The 19,335-nt window shown below is 45.0% G+C and overlaps 1 protein-coding gene across 5 annotated transcripts in view; it reads left to right on the forward strand.

The window, feature by feature from the left end:
- The window catches only part of LOC147272424 (diacylglycerol kinase zeta-like), an 81,964-nt gene that overhangs the window by 22,439 nt on the left and 40,190 nt on the right, over positions 1-19,335 (forward strand). For 3 of the 5 annotated variants that reach the window (XM_086215507.1, XM_086215583.1, XM_086215664.1), the window contains 13 exons: positions 55-115; positions 779-892; positions 1,398-1,535; positions 2,186-2,264; positions 2,403-2,458; positions 3,686-3,748; positions 3,888-3,961; positions 5,356-5,467; positions 6,696-6,782; positions 6,907-7,019; positions 7,106-7,206; positions 10,635-10,714; positions 10,954-10,998. In XM_086215507.1, the coding sequence (XP_086071633.1) occupies positions 55-115; positions 779-892; positions 1,398-1,535; positions 2,186-2,264; positions 2,403-2,458; positions 3,686-3,748; positions 3,888-3,961; positions 5,356-5,467; positions 6,696-6,782; positions 6,907-7,019; positions 7,106-7,206; positions 10,635-10,714; positions 10,954-10,998 (1,123 nt within the window). The remainder of the gene's footprint in view (positions 1-54; positions 116-778; positions 893-1,397; positions 1,536-2,185; positions 2,265-2,402; positions 2,459-3,685; positions 3,749-3,887; positions 3,962-5,355; positions 5,468-6,695; positions 6,783-6,906; positions 7,020-7,105; positions 7,207-10,634; positions 10,715-10,953; positions 10,999-19,335) is intronic. The other 2 variants (XM_086215742.1, XM_086215424.1) reach the window with 1 other exon arrangement.

Raw genomic sequence — 19,335 nt, forward strand, 5'->3', positions numbered from 1 at the left:
ACGCGTACACACACTCGCAGGTGAGTGAACTACTAACCAGGTTAAATCTTCCAGCTTGGAACTGTACCGTAAAGTTCACAACCTGAGGATTCTGGCCTGTGGAGGAGACGGGACGGTGAGTTAATGCGCATGCGCGCACACACACACACACACACACACACACACACACACACACACACGCACACAAATATCATGTGGAATCTTTGAAGCTTGAGGTCACGAACCGTGAGAATTAACTTGATAGAGGAAACATCTCGTGTCCGGCAGTTAAACGTGTGAAGTGAAGAATATTTGCGTACTCATTTCAATATTTTCATGGTATATTTCGGACACATTGGAGCTCTGCAGGGAACTATTTTATCCCCCTTACTTTTCTCCATCAGTTTCCAAATGAGTACCACACTGATCAGGAAACGTTTCGTTTGTTTAAATATGCGGACGACACGGCCGTGGTTGCTTTATTGAAGGAAGGGGATTTTGAAAAAAAAAAAAAATCCCCAAAATCATAGGAAAACCACCAAAAACAGCCAGGTAGCATCTACAAGGAAGCGCTTAGGAACAAAGCTAGCAAAATTGTAAACGACCCGTCTCACCCTCCTCAGAAGGTGTTCGAACTACTACCGACTGCCTGAGGCAGACCGAAACATTATCAAGAACTCCTTTATTCCTAATGCCATAAACGCACGAAATGAGTCACCCCGTGTGTGTGTGTGTGTGTGTGTGTGTGTGTGTGTGTGTGTGTGTGTGTGTGCGTGTGTTTGTGTTTGTAACAAACTAGGTGGGCTGGATCCTGTCCTGCCTTGATGAACTGGCTTTAAACCCTCAACCTCCTGTTGCCGTGTTACCACTAGGGACCGGAAACGACCTCGCCAGGACCCTCAACTGGGGAGGGGTGTGTACGCACACGCACACACACACACACACACACAAACACAAACACACTCTTCTGTTTATCCGGTTCCAATACAAACCCGGAAAAACAACGTAAAAGACGTCATAGTGAAGGACGCGCGTCCTGTCAGGAACGGACGAGGAGAAGTTTTTACTTTGAAACTTTTAAGTACTGTATATGAGATTGCATACTTCTTTACTTGAGTAATGGGGTTAAATCAATACTTTTACTTTTACCCGCAGTCTTTCTTCAACACAGCAGTAATCTGTACTTGTGTTTGATGAAAAGGTTCGTGTACTTTTACCACATCTGCTGACTTAGAGTTGGAGAGATTAATTCGTCCTCATGCGTCATTTTTGTGTTAGACGGCGGAATTTGGGCTTTTTTTGGGGGGCAAATCCTGGCAACGTTAACGTCACAAGACATTTTTTTTTTTATATCAATTTTTCTGAAGTGCTCAATCCATCAGACACGGGAAATGTCTTGTTTTTTTTATGAGCTGCAGGGCTACACGGACGAACCCCTGTCGAAGATCTTGTCTCACGTCGAGGACGGAACTGTAGTGCAGCTGGACAGATGGAATCTACAGGTTGAACCAAACTGTGGCGCAGGGGCTGAAGTGGATGAGCAACAAACCGATAAGGTCAGTGCGCGTATACGCCACACGCTCGCAAACGAAGACTTCTTCTTTAGAGTGACATTATCATCACACACCAAAACGCACGGACATCTCCTTCCTCGCGTTTGTGCGGTCGATTCAGGTGAATTAGCATACAAGCATGTGTGTTCACTTGCTAGCAGCCTTCTGCGCCCGTGTCCCACCACTGACTTATGAATAATCGAATTAGAGCCACTCCTATTCAAAGGCGGTCCTACAGGTACAAATATGGCAACATACAAGGAAAAAAATGGCGACAAGAACAGCATTACATCACAAAAATGATACATTAAAAATGGCCCATAGCACTGGAAGCTAACAGAGCTAACAACGAAAAAAAAAAACATGTGGTTGTTCCAGCCGGACGGAGCTTTGCGTCACAACAACCTGCATCTACGCAATTCACATGCTGTATATTTCATAGAGGGAGTCAGTCAGACAAACCCAAGCGTGTGACATCGTGCCGCGGCAGCCAATCACGGCCGCAATGGCGCGATCGCAGCGGTACTTGGCTGTTGCATTTGCTCCTTCAAGTACTGCTTTTCTTCTTTGCTACAACGTTCCGATACAAATTAAAGGGAATAAATGAGAGCTGTAACGTGTGTGTGTGTGTGTGTGTTTGCGTTATCCGTTAGCTTCCACTGGATGTGTTCAACAACTATTTCAGTCTCGGATTCGACGCCCACGTGACGCTTGAGTTCCACGAGTCCAGAGGTACGTCTCAAATGAACAAAAGTTGTTTGTTTTTTTTTTATTTTAACTTTGATCAAAGGTTTTATATTTATTCTTTCCTCACTCAACAAATGATTTTTCTGTCCATATCCTGTTTCTTTGTGTCTGTCGCCGTTTTAGAAGCCAACCCGGAGAAGTTTAACAGCCGTTTTAGGAATAAAATGTTCTACGCCGGGGTGAGTGCACCTGTGTGTGTGTGTGTGTGTGTGTGTGTGTGTGTGTGTGTGTGTATTTCCGTACACTTCAGGAAGTGAATGAGGGTAATAATCCTTTCAAGGTCAGATAACGTTGAAAAATGTGAAAAATTATGATTTATTTTCACAAACAAACAAAAAAATCACTTAGCTGTTTCACCGTTAGCTGACGCACAGCGCTGACAACCACTGCAACGAGCATGTTTCTTCAACTGGGGAACATTTCATAAACAGTACATTAGTAACAGTCCGTTATTGCTTAGTTAATGTTTATAAACGGTCAATAAATGTGTAATAGCCAGCATGTTTCTTCAAGTCGGTAACATTTCACAAACAGTACATTAGTAACAGTCCGTTATTGCTTAGTTAATGTTACTAAACAGTCAATAAAGGTGTAATAGTGTTCAACAGCCGCGAGTTTCTCCTGAAAATGTGTTTGTTAAGTTTTCCAGCACAGTCGTTTTTTTTTTTGTGTGTGTGTGTTTTTTTTGGCATTAATATTTTGTGCCGATTGAAAGAGCCGACAGATCAGTAAGCAAAGCTGTTACGTCCATCAACGCTATTCAAGATGTTCTTCTTTGACATGTGACAACATCGATCAAAAGTTGAGACTGGAGGCTGGCGCGGTGTTGTTGTTGTTGTTGTTGTTGTTTTTTGAGGAGCCCGGTTTTTCGACTTGCAAAGAGACAAACGTCCAGCATTAGTGTCTGTCATCGCAGCTGTGCCACTAATGCAGCGGGGCCCTCAGCTAGTGGAGGGAATATGACAGCTTGAGGTCAGAGGTCATAACAAGTACCTCCCGGGATGTGTTCCATCTTTCAGTCCTGGTAACTGTGAGATCCGGGTGCGGTTGTGGATTAGCAACGTTATCTGCTGTGCTAATCGTTGTTTGTAGCCTGGTCTGGATATTGAACATCAAATGTGATGTTTAGCATGATGTAAACAAAGTGTATTCCATCATCCTTGGTCATGTGACCACCAAAAATATACTCGGAATTAAACGTTGCTGCATGATCACTCTCAGACTGGAGCCAGTCGATGATGGAGCTGCACCACTGCGGGTTTGATGATGCATTGCTCCCTCTTACGTGTGTGTGTGTGTGTGTGTGTGTGTGTGTGTGTGTGTGTGTGTGTGCGCGTATGTGTGTGTGTGCGCGTGTGTGTGTGTGTGTGTGTGTGTCTGTGTGTGTGTGCGCGTGCCTCATGCAGACAGCCTTCTCAGATTTCCTAATGGGAAGCTCCAAAGACCTGTCTAAGCACATCAAAGTGGTGGTGAGTAGCTGTCAATCAAGCAGTCAGTCATTCAGTCAACTCCTGTGTGAAAATAATGAGTCACACATTTGTTGTTTGTGTGTGTGTGTGTGTGTGTGTGTGTGTGTGTGTGTGTGTGCGCGCGCGCACGTCTCTCCAGTGTGATGGGACAGATTTAACATCGAAGGTTCAGGATCTGAAGCTGCAGTGTCTGGTCTTCCTCAACATCCCCAGGTTTGTTAGCTGTAGTAATAGCGACAAAACTGCTAGTACTACTACTTCTTCTGACACCACTTTACAGTAGTACTCTCCACTCCTTCTTGTACAAATACACCACCTTTCTTGTACCGTTTCTAGTCAGGCGTTTTTACTCCTGGCTGTTACCTGTTTTAGGGACTGTCTTCTACACAAAAGGCAGTAGAAGCGAGTGTCCTTGCCCTTCCTGTATTATTTTGAAGTACTTGTACACGTATGTATGGAACAAGTGGCTAGAACATGTGATGATATGGTACTGACTGAGTACTGACTAAGCTGATTATTAACATGGCACGGACAGGATGAGTCAGGATCCAATGCCGGTTAATGCTCCGCGTTCTTCTACTCATCCCAAAGGTCTGACACACACGCACACACACACACACACACACACACACACACACACACACACACACACAGCTCATACAGTGAACTTGTTTGGAGTATTCGTACGTCCCGGCAGCAAAATATCAAGGGACACCGAAGCAGCAGGGAAAACACAATTAAATTTTTAGCCTCTGAATTTTAGTTTTTTTGACAAGTGAAAAACAAGTTGTTTCCTCAGCAGCAAACCGTTTCTTCCTCTCGGCTTTTGAAAGGAACGGGAGTTCCGTGGCCTTGCCCGAAACACATCCACGAGTTTCCAAACTAATTGCACTGACCGCCGGTGAACGCGTCATTTAACCACTTTAAATTGATCACACGTACCCCAAATACACCTGCAGATCATTGAAACCGGTGTGTTTCTTTCTCCATGTTTGCGAATTGTTCCTTACGCCACCAGTAACACGGAGGAGGGGGGCTCTTACTTCCAGGCCTAGAACAGTTGCTCTGTACTTCCTTGGAACTACTTTGTCAAAAGGCTATTCGTCAAATGGAACGTGAATTAAAAGTAAAATGCACATTCTTCACGGTAGGGAAGTTGATAAAACCCTTGAAAAGTAATCATTCAAATGATCCGGTAACAGGAGTTTTACAGTCGGTGTGTTATTACACGCTTGGAAACCAAAAAGATAAACCATAAAGAATGCGAATATGCCTTTGCTCATAATTTAGATGAGGCTATTGCACTCTTAACCCTTTTTGTTGTTGTTTCTGCAACAAAATGAGTCCAATTATGTGTAATTCAACAGCCGTTTGTCTTCTCATGCAGGGGATCTCATATTCTACCAGCTTTTTGCGGTCACTGAAGGGTTAATTGCCGAGTGTTTCTCTCCAGAAGCAGCAGCGAGCGGCTTTAATCAAATCGGACCATGATGAGTGTTGAGGCTCCCTCTGATGATGGCGGTGTGTGTGTGTGTGTGCGTGTGTGTGTGTGTGTGTGTGTTTGTGCATGCGCGATGGTAATGAGGTGTGTATGTCGTGTGCTTCAGGTACTGTGCGGGCACGACACCTTGGGGAAACCCTGGTGAACATCACGACTTTGAACCTCAGCGCCATGACGATGGATACATGGAGGTCATCGGATTCACCATGACATCACTGGTATGGAACGAAGGGGTCGACAGTGACCAGCTCTTCGTGTACATGTACACGTTTTCCTACTTGGAGTGTGTACTGTCATAGTAGTAGAAGACCACTCAAGAAGGATTAGTAAGTATTGTAATAGTATTAGTGCCACTGACTGAAAGCGACACTTTGTTGTGTGTGTATTTTGGTGGCGTCAAGGTTTAAAAGCGTGATAAAATCAGCGACCCTGACTACTAACAGGGTCCATAAGGGTGTCACGTCTCACACTCGTTCATGTAGCGGTGAACCAGCAGGGGTTACAGTTAGCCTGATGTTAGTGTTTGCGGATGACGTAGCGGTTAGCCGGATGAAGAAGACGAGGATTACACCGCAAGATGCACTTGAGAGTGTGCACACAGATATTTTTGGGCGGTTTTGCTGTTGAATTTGAAAAAAAATTGTACGTTAATGGCGGCGATTTAAATCCATCTTTGTAAGCCTGATTAAGTTGGTCTTTGTGGTGAATAACTTCACCAATTCCTGCCCGGAGAAGCGTGTAACAGAATCTTGGGACTGTGCACTTGATAGCCTCTGTCGAGGTGCCAGCTGAGGCCGAGCGTTCCCAGTTACATGCAGTCAAATGAGGCTTAACACTCATTGCTGCTCCTCTGGTCTGTTTAGCTTCTGCGGTTTCGGTCCAGTTCTAAGCTAACGTTAGCATGTTGCTGTTCAGGAGAATGTTTAGACTCTTGCCTTCAGGAAAGGTGACAAACATGACGGTGAAGCTGAGACTCTTCCACATGCCGCTTCTCTGGCCGTTAGCGTTCTTAGCTGATAGCTAGCTTAGCTTGGATTATCGAAAGGTCAAAGGGTGTGTAAGAGGTCAAGCTAATTGAACTTCTAGAGCTCCTTCTGCTGGATAAGAAGGGGACAACTTCAAAATTGTCTGAGCTGGTAAAGACGGAACTAAAAACGCATTATTAATGTGAACAATTCACCCCACCTGCAAACAAATATTCAAACTTCAAATCAAAAGTTACGGTCCTAGCGGCTAATCGTTGCCGTTAGCTTCAGGCTAAATATATGTTGCTGGCTCTTCCTGCTTTCCGGACTCACAAAGAAGTGATGCAACAGAAAAATAAACATATAGACAGTCATGTGAGTACTTTGAGGGTTAATATTCCATCACTTTAAGGATCCTTTAAAGAAGTAGAGTAAGAAGGAATGTAGTAAAGTGCTTAATATTCATTCTGCGTGCGTGCAGGCGACTCTTCAGGTCGGAGGTCACGGTGAGAGGCTGAACCAGTGCAGAGAGGTGACCCTCACCACTACAAAACCTCTTCCAGTGCAGGTACGTTAATAATAATTCAGACTGATCCGGAACAAGCACTCCTGTTTCTTGTCTAGACTGTTTTCTAGAGCGTCTGAAGTGAGCGACTGATTCGTTGTACTCCGTCAACTGTATTTATCCGTAGGTGGATGGTGAGCCATGTAGACTCGCTCCCTCCGTCATCCACATCAGCCTCAGAAACCAGGCCAACATGGTCCAGAAAACGAAACGGCGGACGTCACTGCCGCACCTCAACGAGTGAGCTTCACGCACCCGGGGAAAACGCTTTATCCAAAGACCGCCGTCACCTGTTTAAAACTGCTCTGGTTCCCTTTGTGTCTCAGCCAGCAGCCAGTCCCAGAGAGGCTGAGGATCAGAGTCAGCAGGATCAGCATGACGGACTACGAGGCGCTGCACTACGACAAGGACAAACTACGACAGGCGTGTAAGAAACACACAGAACTCAGACCCGTGGAAGCGGTCATGTTTGATGGGATGTTCGCTGCTTTTACGGGGCTGTCAAGGACCAAACACGCTCATATATCACTCAGTTTCATGTTTGTTGTTTCCCAGGAAACAGGACTACAAGAAGAATGCCTGACCTCAAACTTTGACAGTTACATCATCCAACACTTAGCAACAACAACAAAAATGCCTCTTCTAGATATTTAATGTTCCTGGAGAACGTTATTTTGAAATACTTTGTTCAGTGACTCAGTATTGATGTAGCATATATATTTTTTTAAATTATAAAGTGAATATACAAATAGAATTTTCGAAAACAGCCAGTTTGCAGTAGGATCAACTTTTGTCACGATTCAGTGGCTGTACTGAGAGTGTTTCAGCACTTAAGGTTGTACTTCACTGTCGTATTTGGCGCCCTCTACAGGTCATACCAGCAATAGCAGTGCAGCATAGAGCATCTGTTGTGCTAGCGTCTCGCGTAGATACAAGCCCCGCCCCCACCGTATATGACCAAATGAATAAAAGAATGAAACGACGTTTAAAAACACGAGGATGTAAGAGAAGTTAGTAAATGAAAAACAACAAATCGCAGTAAAAGTATTCTGACAATGCAGTTCCAGAAAGATGTGACGCCTCTTGTCGTCCACATCCTGGTACCTTCACCACAAAGGTACCAGTACACATTAGGATCATTGTGGGTGTGTCACATCCCACATAATCCCTTGTTCCACCACTTTTTTCCCCCTGTGGTGATTTAAAAAAAAAAAAAAAGACGATATATTTGCTGCTAGTTCTGATTTCCGACCTCTCCCGCCATTTTGGGGCGTGACGCAGGATCAGCGTCAATTAAGGAGAGGAAGAATCCGAACAAAAAACAACAACAATTTAACATCCGGAGTGTTGAAAAAGACGCAAAAAGACCCCGATGTAGATCGTCGTCCTCCTGGTGTTGATGCAAATGACACCATTGGTTGTCGGACTTCAGGGTTAACGTAGCAGTCACGCGCTTCGGAAGCTGTGTCGCCGTTTGATCTCACACACACACACGTGTGTGCTCATATCTTTGTGAGGACTTTCATGGACGTAATCCATTCCCTAGCCCCTCCCTCTTCTCCTCACCATCTCAACTGACTGCCTGACCCTAACCTGGACCCTGAACCTAACCTGAACCTGATTTTGACCTCGACCCTAAAACCAAGTCCTGACCCTCAAACGCCCTTTGAAGACGTGAGGACCTGTTAAAATGTCCTCACTCTGTGGGTTAATTACGTATTCTAGTCCTCAATATGTAGCAAGTACAAGAACACACACACACAGAGAATCAACAACATGAGATGTCTGTTTTTGCTCCGTGGGGATGAATATGTACCGGATCACATTCAAGCAGACGCGTCTAGTTTGTCGGCGTGCTGGTCAAGATGTCTCGGCGTGCGCCGACCAGGGTCGAGTGGCGGCAGGTACCTGAACAACAGCAGCCTGTTCAGCCCCGAAGAGGGAATAAAACTCCCCTGTGATTTGACGCTCGAGCGGTGACTTGAAGGTCAACAAGATAATTTTTCAGCCGCCTCTCCACCCTTCATCCCAGTCACCCTTCACTCTTCGCCGGGTGCTTTGTCGCCGCTTCGCTTCGAGTGTGTTTGTGTGTGTGTGCGTGTGTGCGTGTGCGCGCGCGTTCTCATGAAAGAATCAGACAGACACAAGAGCGAGCTCTCCCCGCACTGTTTGTCCTTCATGTATATAGGAAGAGAAAGCTCCATCTGTCTCTCTCATTAGGAACAATTACACTCAACCGGCTTCACCGCTCACACACACACACACACACACACACACACACACACACAGTCCTCGTCAGTGGCCTGTTGACAGCAGGTGGCGCTCTAATAATGCTGTTCCAGTACGTTGGTGAACAATGAGACACGTTTCCTTTTGTTTTAGTCATTTGCATCTCATTTGTATGCTCTGTGCGGCGCCCTGGGAACCCACTGTTGAAACACCTATTCGATTATATATAACATTCATAAACCGCATTTTTTTTTAAAAAGCATAATGTTTAGCTGTTTTTTTTTTTTTTTTTAATTTAATTTTGTATTATTTTGATCAGCTCACTATTTATAGCCCGGGGTCTTTGTTCTCTCAGGCTGAAGTTTTAGTTGTTTTCTCATCATGCAAATCAATCAACTTGTGGATGTCACACTTGGGGAGATGGTAAAAATAAGTTTCCTACCCCGCGGCTCAGCGGTTACATCATCTCCACGCCGTCCGTGTGGCTGCGCGTCTGTATTTCTGCCTGAACGTGGTCAAAATACAGAGACCGGACATTTCATAACAGGGCTTTTGAGGCAGGAACTCGCGGGTAAAATCGACATAAACGAGCAAACGCCATGACGGCGTCGCCTGCTGTGCCGGTGAAGCGTCTGGCTCGAATTGCGCGGCGAAGTCAGCGAGTTATGGACGTAGCAAACGTACGATTTAGAACGGCAAAAGCAGCGGATAAAAGAAATAAATACCTCATCCGCCCCTCTGGCCGATAAATCAAACCTCCTAAATTCCGTTTATCTTTCGACGAATCGGTGGATCAATTGATATTTTAATCGAGGTTATTTATAAAAAAAAAAAATCCAAAAAAATCCAAAAAAAAATTTGACAACAGGATTTTGTTACCGGGCGAGTAAACAATAAAGCAGTCAGCAGAATGAAGACGAGGAGGTTAACAGGCCACAATTAGAATCTGTCACAATCTGACTGGCTCCCCGTTAGTTCCTCCGAGCCGCCGCCGCTTGCTGTCGGTAGCTGCCTTTCCTTCCTCGGGGGGGGGGGGGGGGGGGGGGTTGTTGTTGTATCAATGAGAGTTGTGTGTTTGTGTGTGTGAGTGGGTGCGCATCTCTCGGTTTGACAGCTCTTCCAGCACAATGAGCTATGTGATGTTCAGCCAGGAGTGTTACGTTGGTGCAGCAGGCGGCGGCCGGCAGCCAGTCGGCTCACTGATAACATGCCAACTTGGTCAGGAACGTTTCATAATATACAAGACGCCAACACCAGGAAAATTGTTTTTGTTTTTTTTTATGAGTTATACAGGAATAAGATCATATTTAGGTGAGTTAAGGTTAAACCCCGCGGCTGTGTTGCTTTTAGCTCTGTAGACTCCAGCCGTGGGTTCAAAACCCAAACAAAAGTAAGAATTTGAATTAATCGCGCGCATGTATGTCCTTATTTCATTTCTCGTGACGTGTCCAGGTCACGGTTTCCCGTCCATATTCACGTGGTCCTCCCGAGTTCCTCTCTAGACTGGCAGAATTAGAACTCGCAGTACCGACTGGGTACTAGAGGCAGGAAGTTGAGAACCACTGCATTCTGGATGTGGATATCAAAGTGATGGTGGATAATTGTCTTGTTCCTCTGTATTACCAGCCATTCCTCTGGGATTAATCGTGGTTCCCGGTGACAGCGACTTAGAGACCTGCAGAGAACACATCCAGCGTTTGCAAGAGGTAAGAGAGGGAGGAGGAAAAGGAGGGAGGGAGGAGGAAAAGCAGGGAGGGAAAAGAAAAGGGCATGGTTCAGTGTCAAAGAGAGAAACATGGCGACACAATGTGAGAGGAAGAGGGCAGCTCCTCTTTTTAAAATAATGAAGGCGCAAGTGTGTGTGTGTGTGTGTGTGTGTGTGTGTACCTGAGTTTTTTTTTAATGCCTGCCGCCACTCTACTCTCCTACACTTCCACTCCTCCAGGACTTCTGCTCTGTCCACCCTCCCTTCAGATGCTTGGGCCTGCAGGTTGGTAGCTGGATGCTGCAGTCTGTGGTGGTGGTGGTGGTGGTGTTTGCTTCGAGGCACATGGGAAACTAACAGCTTTCAAATCCTTGAACGCAACACTTTATTACTTTCAGCCGTTTACAGTAATTTAACAACCACATATAACAATTACATATAACATTCTCCACCTCAACTAGAGTTATTCACAACGCGGGTGCCGAACCCGGACCACTTTTTTTAACCGATGACATATTTTGTTCCAGTTTCATGGTCTCAGAGCAAAGCAAGTGGATTAGGGGTGTTTGTAATCCATCCAGATTAGCTGAACGATGCGTAATCTGGGTGCCATCAGCCTCAAAATGAATCATGGGAGGGATGAATTAAACAGAGTGTCGGTGTCATCTGTGGTTCACTTTAAGAGCAGGTGTGCTACCATCTGGGCACATTAGAATTCAAATTACCGACTCAGCGCAACACGCCGGGGGGGGGGGGGGGCAGCTTGGGTATCTGAAGCGGGTCATTGCGCGGTGGCTTGCTTGTGACCAGAGGGGTCATCGGTTCAACAGGATAAAACTCAGCGAGGAGAGTGATGGGGCGGCGCTTGCTCCTCCCTCATTAGCGCCGCCTGCTCTGGCGCGGAACCCCAGAATAAATAAAGAATAAAAACAACAAACGCAGCAAGTCAGACTAATATGGTAAGAATACTTCGTGTACTATTTTTGCATGAATTAATTTTAGCTGCATCATGACCCTCGTCGCTAACCTCAGGAAACTTTACCTGAAACGTTTTCTTTGAAAAGCAGTATGAAGGAAACAACTGCAGTTTTATACTTAAGTGCTGTTTAAGTCATCCTTGTAGATTTGAATTGAATAATTTTTTTTTTTTTTTTTTTTTAAAAAGCAGATGAATTAACTCTGCTTCTCTCCGCTCCAAACTAGCACGTTAGCAGAGTAGCGTAGCGTTAGCATTTCGGTAGTGGGAATCGTAGCCGCGTCATCAGCTGTAGATGCGAAAAACAGCAGTGACACAACTGGTGCTCTTGATTTTAAGACCAACACGTCTTGTGTGCGTCACACGACAGTGTTTCTTTCGCAGCACGTACAAATACTACACATCCACACGCGTGTAGAGTCCATGTAGAGGAAGCGGGAGTTGCTCACCATGATACTCAAGCTACTCTATGAATTCGGAGGCTGCAAGCCCAAAAAAAAAGTAAAGTCTCCGCTGAGTTTGATGGCTCCGCTGTCCTCACGAATCTGGGGTTACAATTAGGCTGTTCATAATACAATGTATTCAGTTTCACAATTAGTTCAGGGATGTGAAGCCAGACACTTTTCAGAGGTCATTCAACCACAGCAGCAATTAAGAGAAATCTTCTAGTAGACAGAAGCAGACCTCTCTGCTAATACCGCTGACCTTCTTTCAGGCTCGTTCAGATTTGTCAATTTCTGAATTCCAACAATCAGACTAATGAGTTAAGCTTCCTGCGGTGCCGAGCTGGTTTCTGATGGACAACAAGTGCAGAACGCTCAGCGTGAATGATTGACAACTGGAAAAAAACAAAACAAACTACATTTTTTTCGCTGATAACCTGCTTTGGATTCCACCAGCGCACTGACGGTGCACAAACAAACACTTCTGTAAACCAAAAACACCCACACGCCAAAAAAACAGAAGAGATTCTGCACTCGAGGGGGTAGCACAGTCAGTACTGCGTTACACAAAACGGCAGGCACACACAGGTACACAAATACAACCAGGATCAGGGGAGAAACACACCTGAGTCATTCCAGTTAACTTTCTAGCCCTCATTAAAGCACCACAACAAAGGCGAATTGAATTTGAGCTGAAATGGAAACGACCGATCCGCTGGGATATTTGGACTCTTCCCCAGTATGAATGAACACAGGAAATAGTTTGCTGGCCTCCCCCCCCTTTTTTTAATTTCTTTATTCAAAAATGATCCATTAACTCTGGTTTTTAATCGCTGTAGCTGCTGGTCTTTGTTCCCATCACCAACAATCCTCTTTTACCCAACAATTAGACTCCGAATTTATCGATAATAACTGAGAGTTTGTGTCGGAGCGATCATGTGACTTGGGGATTTTGGCACAGTTTGACTTATTTTTTTAACTTCAGTCAATATCAATGATGGATCTGTGAGCTTTTCCCTCTTAATCCACCTGCCAGACACCACCCCCCCCCCCCCAAAAAAAAGAGAATTTTGTCACCGCGTTGTTAGGATTATAACAACAACAACAAAAAAAAACACATTTTGAGTCAAAAATATTGGAATCCGCTTTCACAAAATGGGTTTTAACTGTAAAATAGAAGATGTGAACTCTGTCCGGCTTCAGTTTAACTGCAAAATGAACCTCTGTGACACCGATTGGGAGAGAATACATAGCAACAAAAAAAAAAGAAAACTAAAAAAAGGCCTTTAGGTGTGTATGACGGTGATGTGTTGGACTCTGAGTATCCCTCTGACTAACACGCTCCTTTCATGTTTGAACAGTCATTATGAAACATCTCCCTAATGGAGACCTGGATTTTGAAAGGCCGCGTGTACTTCAACAGATAAACGATAGCAGCGACGTTACAGTCAGCGTTCGGCTGAACTCAGATCAGACGGCGGCTAAGATGAAGGTAAATGAGGGTCTGGGCCACCTGCTGCTCCTGGAGGGGGTCTTTGTGTTCTTACACCTGCGGTGCCCCCCCCCCCCTTTCCCCCACACTTCCATCTGAAAACCGCCTTGCCTCTCAGACTCAATGGTTGTGCCACCTGGACAGCAACACGTGGATGGAAGCGCACGTGTCTCTTAAAGGGCCAGGGACACTGAGGCTGGACATCCATGAAAACCACCTGGCACCCACAATATTAGTCGTCACTGCTCTGTATGGACACGCCCCTAAAACCACTTGCACATGCCCCCAAACTTCCCTTGCTGAGAGCGATTGCTTTTAAGGATGTCAGTTTTGGGTAATTCGACATCCATTTATTTTGCTGCAGTTGCGCTCAGGAATTAGCAGGTGCAGTGTTTTGGCCTCCACCGCAACCACCACCCTCTGGGCGAGGTTGTCAGAAGTGCACCGGGTGCTCCCTGGACTACATTTCCAAGCCACCATCAGTGGAGCAACAGGTAGTTCCAGCAGCCGGCAATCAACGGTAGCTTGCTCTACCCCTGGTTGCATACTCGGGTTCTGGACTCACCGTGCTTCATCCCACCGTGCCCATGGGTGGCGTTGGGATCGAGCAGTGATGTCATCGCTGGCTACGAGCCACCCAAGGGATGGAGCGTTTGCCTCTAGTGCAGCGCAGCGTTATTCAAGCACTGCAATTAAACCGGAGAAAAGCATCACACCCAATTTACACGTGACTCTGTTCTCCCTCTGAAATCTTTTTTTTTTTGTCGTTTTTTTTTTTTACCTCAGGCAACTAGTTAGCGATGCCTTTGGCCAATGCCTATGCAAATGAAGCCAAAGACAGACGTGTAACCAAGCAGGAATTTTCCCCGCAGGAAACTGGTTACTGACCCCCGAACCTGCTTTATTTCAGGCAGCATTAATGAATCCTCGCATGGTTACTCATTAACCCCGTGCATCTACAACGCCTCACACATGTATCCACTCCCCTCAGACCCAGCTACATGACGTAGAATTCATTTAAACTCGGAGTGAAATGGTTCACATTCAGCTTTTTACCATTTATCACATGTATGTTCACATAATTAGCAAGACCAATAGATGGATAGTTGCACAAAAATACCAAAACGTTGGCTTCGTCTTATCATATTACCTTCTTCCACATGTCTTTCACCAAATCCCAAACCGGATTTATTATTTCACTCTTTCAGCAATGGGTTTTTTTCTTGCCACTCATCCATAAAGCCCAGCTTTGTGGAATGCAGGGCTTAGAGTTGTCCTGGGGACAGATTGTCCCCATCTTTTCAGCTCTTCCCACTTGCCTTCTGGATTGCTTTTCTGAGTAGAGCTTTGTTTTCAACCAGCGGGAGGCAGCAATGCGCTCCCAATCCCTGGTCTGCCAAAAAAAAAAAAAAAATTAAAAGTAGAAAATATCAAAACAGAAATGTAAAGTGAATTCACTCTTGAAATGTACAGTGGGATTTTGGGAATTGTCGGATGACGTGGACAAACCTGGTTTCTGGGCTTTGGGATGAGTGTACCTGGCACTATTAATTCATAAACGCATAAAGCTTTGTTTCCAGAGAGATTAGTTTCCCTCCGATGTGTCTCTGGGGCAGATGTGCGTACGTCGGAGACATTTACAAGATGGCAAACGCGCTCTTCGCCCCCGCAGTTTCCACCAACGCAACGCAACGCAACTATTCTCTCCTGGAGCGTCTCCTCCCATGTTCTAGCTCTGAGCGCTCCTGGATGTAGTTTTCGCCATGTTTATTTGCCGCGTACTCCTTCGCGAAATGGCTCTGAATACGACGCCACATCTGCCCCTCTGTGTTACAGCACGATGCATGGACTGTCGTCTGCGAGCGCCTGCGCTTCTGTGTGCTTTTTTGGGGGGGGGGAGGGGGGGGGGGGTTGTTGTTCAGATCAGCCACCGTGTGCACGGCCAAGTTCATTTGTGTCATATTGTTGCTCCTTTGTGCGATGAATCCGTCCTGAACTCCGGTGGTGATTTATTCTGCTCCGAATCTTAAAAACATCAAGATATCTGATTGAAATAGTTTTGTATTTATTCTTTTTTTGTGTAATTACAGGGTTATCACACCTCCTGACAAGTTTTATTCAGGGGAATGTTATTGTCCAACACACTTTGCACAGATTTATCTCCACAGGAGGCGGGACAAAATACTGCTACTGCAATATATCGCAGTACTTCTCTTTCGGAGTGAATTTTGTGCCGTTGTTGGGCTTGTATTTTCTTTTCTGCCCGCATATTGACCTGAGCAACAGGAATTCTGATTTGTGGATAATACAGGATATCTAATCTATAGATGATGTAATAGTCATATAAGACTCTTGATGAGGAAAGTCCAACTTCAGTTTTGTGAATAAATGACTTCTGCCCCGAGATTATTACCACATTAGAAATGATTATATTCGGCATAATTCTGTCAATGACAGATTTTAATGAATGACTCGTGTTTGTTTCTCCAGATTTGAGCGTACGACGGGATTCAGCCAATCAGAAAATGAAAGTGCGACAATGGCACAGATTTGAGTGAAGAAAAGCCCCACAAAGTCGTCGGCGCGTTATGTAATATTTTGCCTTTTTTTATTTACCCGTTGGAGTGATGAAATTAGAACCCCGAATGATTGATTTTTACAAAACCGGTGCAATTTCACACCAACTTGATTCGATTCCACCACGTTGTTTGCAGCTTCTCCGGCTCGAATTTCATTTTTGTCGTCGTCGGTCACACAGAAAATGAGGTGAGGTTTAACCGGAGTAAACAGCCGTGACGCCGCCAGGCATTTAACTGAAGACTCCACTCCAGGAACAAAAAGAACAATAGGAATGGTGCCGAAAGACCGGATCAAACTGGTCCCGATGTCAGCAAACCCACCCTGAAGATGCCGGGTACATTCCAGCATGCACGCCCCTCGCCTGGACGCTACCGGTTTAGCGCCCTCTAAGATTTTTTCACAGCCTGCGCGTTCAGATTTATATCGATGCGTTAACGGCTACAGATCCGCTATAATTGCTCAGCATAAATCAGAATGAGAGACAAGCTCGCTGTGATTCTTTTTTTTGAAATGTCCCCAAAACATTTAACAGAAAAACTGTTGGAGAGGAGAGAAATATAGAGAGGCTGGGTGGCTCATCCCTCCTGTGAGTCACTCCCATGGATGTTTTTGGCTTTTCTATTTCTTGTCTGTCTTTCATCTCGGTGGCCAGGGGGATTTGGCTGCCGGGATGCTGTACTGTCATGCTCTGTCACCCTGACTTGTGCGATCGAGGGGATGCTCTGCTTTCACAGTATGCTGGCCCATCGCCACCTGAATTGTTTGCAACGCGGTTCGGACTGAAATCCTCTTAACTGCAGTAACCAGCCCTGCGATTGGGTAATAGTTGGGTCATTAATCGATTCAGATCTGCTGAAATGACTTGTGAATACAAATCAAGGTACTTTTCCCCCCTCTTTTCATCATTTATGGACCTCACAGCTGGGTGTGGTCAGGCTCGAACCTCGGGGAGTTTCTGGTGTGAAGTTATGCTTTAATTACTGGAGAAACTTGTGTTAAAATATCATTGTCCAGGTCCCATGGCTACGACACATGATCTTCCCTGCCGTCGTGACATTTAAATGTGAGCGCAACCCACGCAAAGGGCATATATAGCCACTTAATCCAGTTCATCCTGCAATTTGTATTTGTTTATTTATTTATTTTTGCAATAAAATTGCAGTTGCGTTAATTGTTCGGCCAGAAAGTGTGTTTCCGCTTAACGTGACGCCTCATCCAGATGGCGATGAGAAACCTGAGCCAATCCCATTACTTCGTGCCGTGTAGGTGCCGTGAATATGAAAGTGGCTCGGCTCTATTTAGGCAAACATGGCGGATGAGATTAAAACCCCGCGTTCTGCTCTCCTGGATGTCACGTGCCGGCATTCTCGATTTTTGACAGGGAGGTTTTTTTGTTTTTTTTTCCCCTTTTAATCTTCCACCTCAGGAGCAAGCAGAGCAACGCAACCCTCTGTAAATGTTATTATTTTGAACAACACTATCCTGTCGTTATATAGGTTAGATCAGTGATATTAATTTAGGAAGACAGCTCAAAAGTTGTTGTGAGACTTTGTGTTGCGTAGCAACTGGAGTGATGTAACGCTGGTTTCGCCATTTGATCTCCTGCTCTCCGGTGACTGACGATGCTCGCCGGTTCTGTTGTTGATTGAATAGGAGAAAATAGCTCCTATCTGTCGATAACTTTGTACAGGCAACAACACCACCAATTCAGTACATTAGTTGTACTCTACCGCGACATTTTGCAGGCTCCTTTTAAATAAATATGTGGATTTATATCGATGTTATTAAGTGGGTCAAATTTTGATGTCGTAGGCCGATGTGAGGCACGTACGTGGCGCTTAACAGGGTAAAAGCTAATGTTTTAGCAGCTCTCTTCTCTTAAAACTAGAGAAGAATAAATAGAAGCGGGCGAAATCATAAAACACTAAAAATTCCTTTCCATTTCTTATGTTAAGACGAATGCATTCATCCGCAATTCTTACATAGTATGTGGAGATTTTTTTTTCCGTCTCCCGTGCCTTTTTTTTTTTTTTTAAGTTGATATTCACTAGTAATAAGGACTGAACGAGCACTTCACGGAATGAAATAGCTTCTGTGTTTGTTTGGATTTGTTATATATCCCGAATAAAATCCAAATGAATCCACAAGCCCGTTGAAACGAGGTCCGCGTCTCCGCGGGATCAGAGAGATTTACGAGGACGTCATCGGCGTACAGGTATCATTTTCTCCCCTTTAACCACGGTTGCTTTTATGTTTTTCGAATCTTTGCTCAACATATCCGTCTGAAAAAGTGGGACGGAGGGCTGCAGCCACTCTTGATACTGTAGCTCTTCAAATTTCATAGCAGGGCAGGCTTTTTGACTCTGGTTGATGATACGCATCGAGATTTGCTCGGCGTTGACTAATTTTTGTGCCGGGGGAAAATCTCCAAATTCATGGTATCAGTAGAAGGGCTAAAACCTTTGCCAGATCACCAGATGTGTTGGGACAATGCGTAATAATCACCTTTTGCAACCGTATAACCCCCTTTATTTGTAAAAATCTGCAGCGAGGAGATATCCCTCTGCCAACGGACTTCCCATTTGATGCTTCGAATAACTCTCAACTCCAGGAACAGAATGAATGAGAAATAAGGCCCAGGAGGCTCAGCGGAAGTGATTTTAACAGCGACTGAATGCAAAGACTTTATGCGAGTGAGGATGAGCAGACAGGAGAAGAAAAGAAGGTGAGGAAGAGAAGAGAGGAGTCAGGCAGTCAGACAAGTTCAGCTTTTGAGTCGGTGTTTGTAGGTTTGCTGTAAAAGCCTGCAGGCATTTTACTCAGCGCGCGACTGCTGTGGAACACAACAGCAGGATTAGATAAGTACAGACAAATGCAGAGGGGAGAGTAGGAGAAGTGTTTACTTCAGGCAGCCTCTCTGTCACCGTCTGCATGAAAGCTTTTGCAGTTTGAAAGTAAAATAACTTTACTTTCTCTGGCTTCTTTTCCTCCTGTCACATCTATTGGAAGGTGACTTTTTTTTTTTTTTTTTTTTTTTTTTTACATTCGTTTCTTTTTCAGCAGTTCCTGAACTCGACAACTTTTTTGTGTTACCATTGAAGCCGCCAATCACAGGAACTATTGTTAGCTCA

This window comes from Aulostomus chinensis, chromosome 1 (assembly GCF_037954235.1).
Source record: "Aulostomus chinensis isolate RoL2024-O1b breed Wild chromosome 1, RoL_Achi_v1.0, whole genome shotgun sequence".
NCBI classification, from domain to species: Eukaryota; Metazoa; Chordata; class Actinopteri; order Syngnathiformes; family Aulostomidae; genus Aulostomus; species Aulostomus chinensis.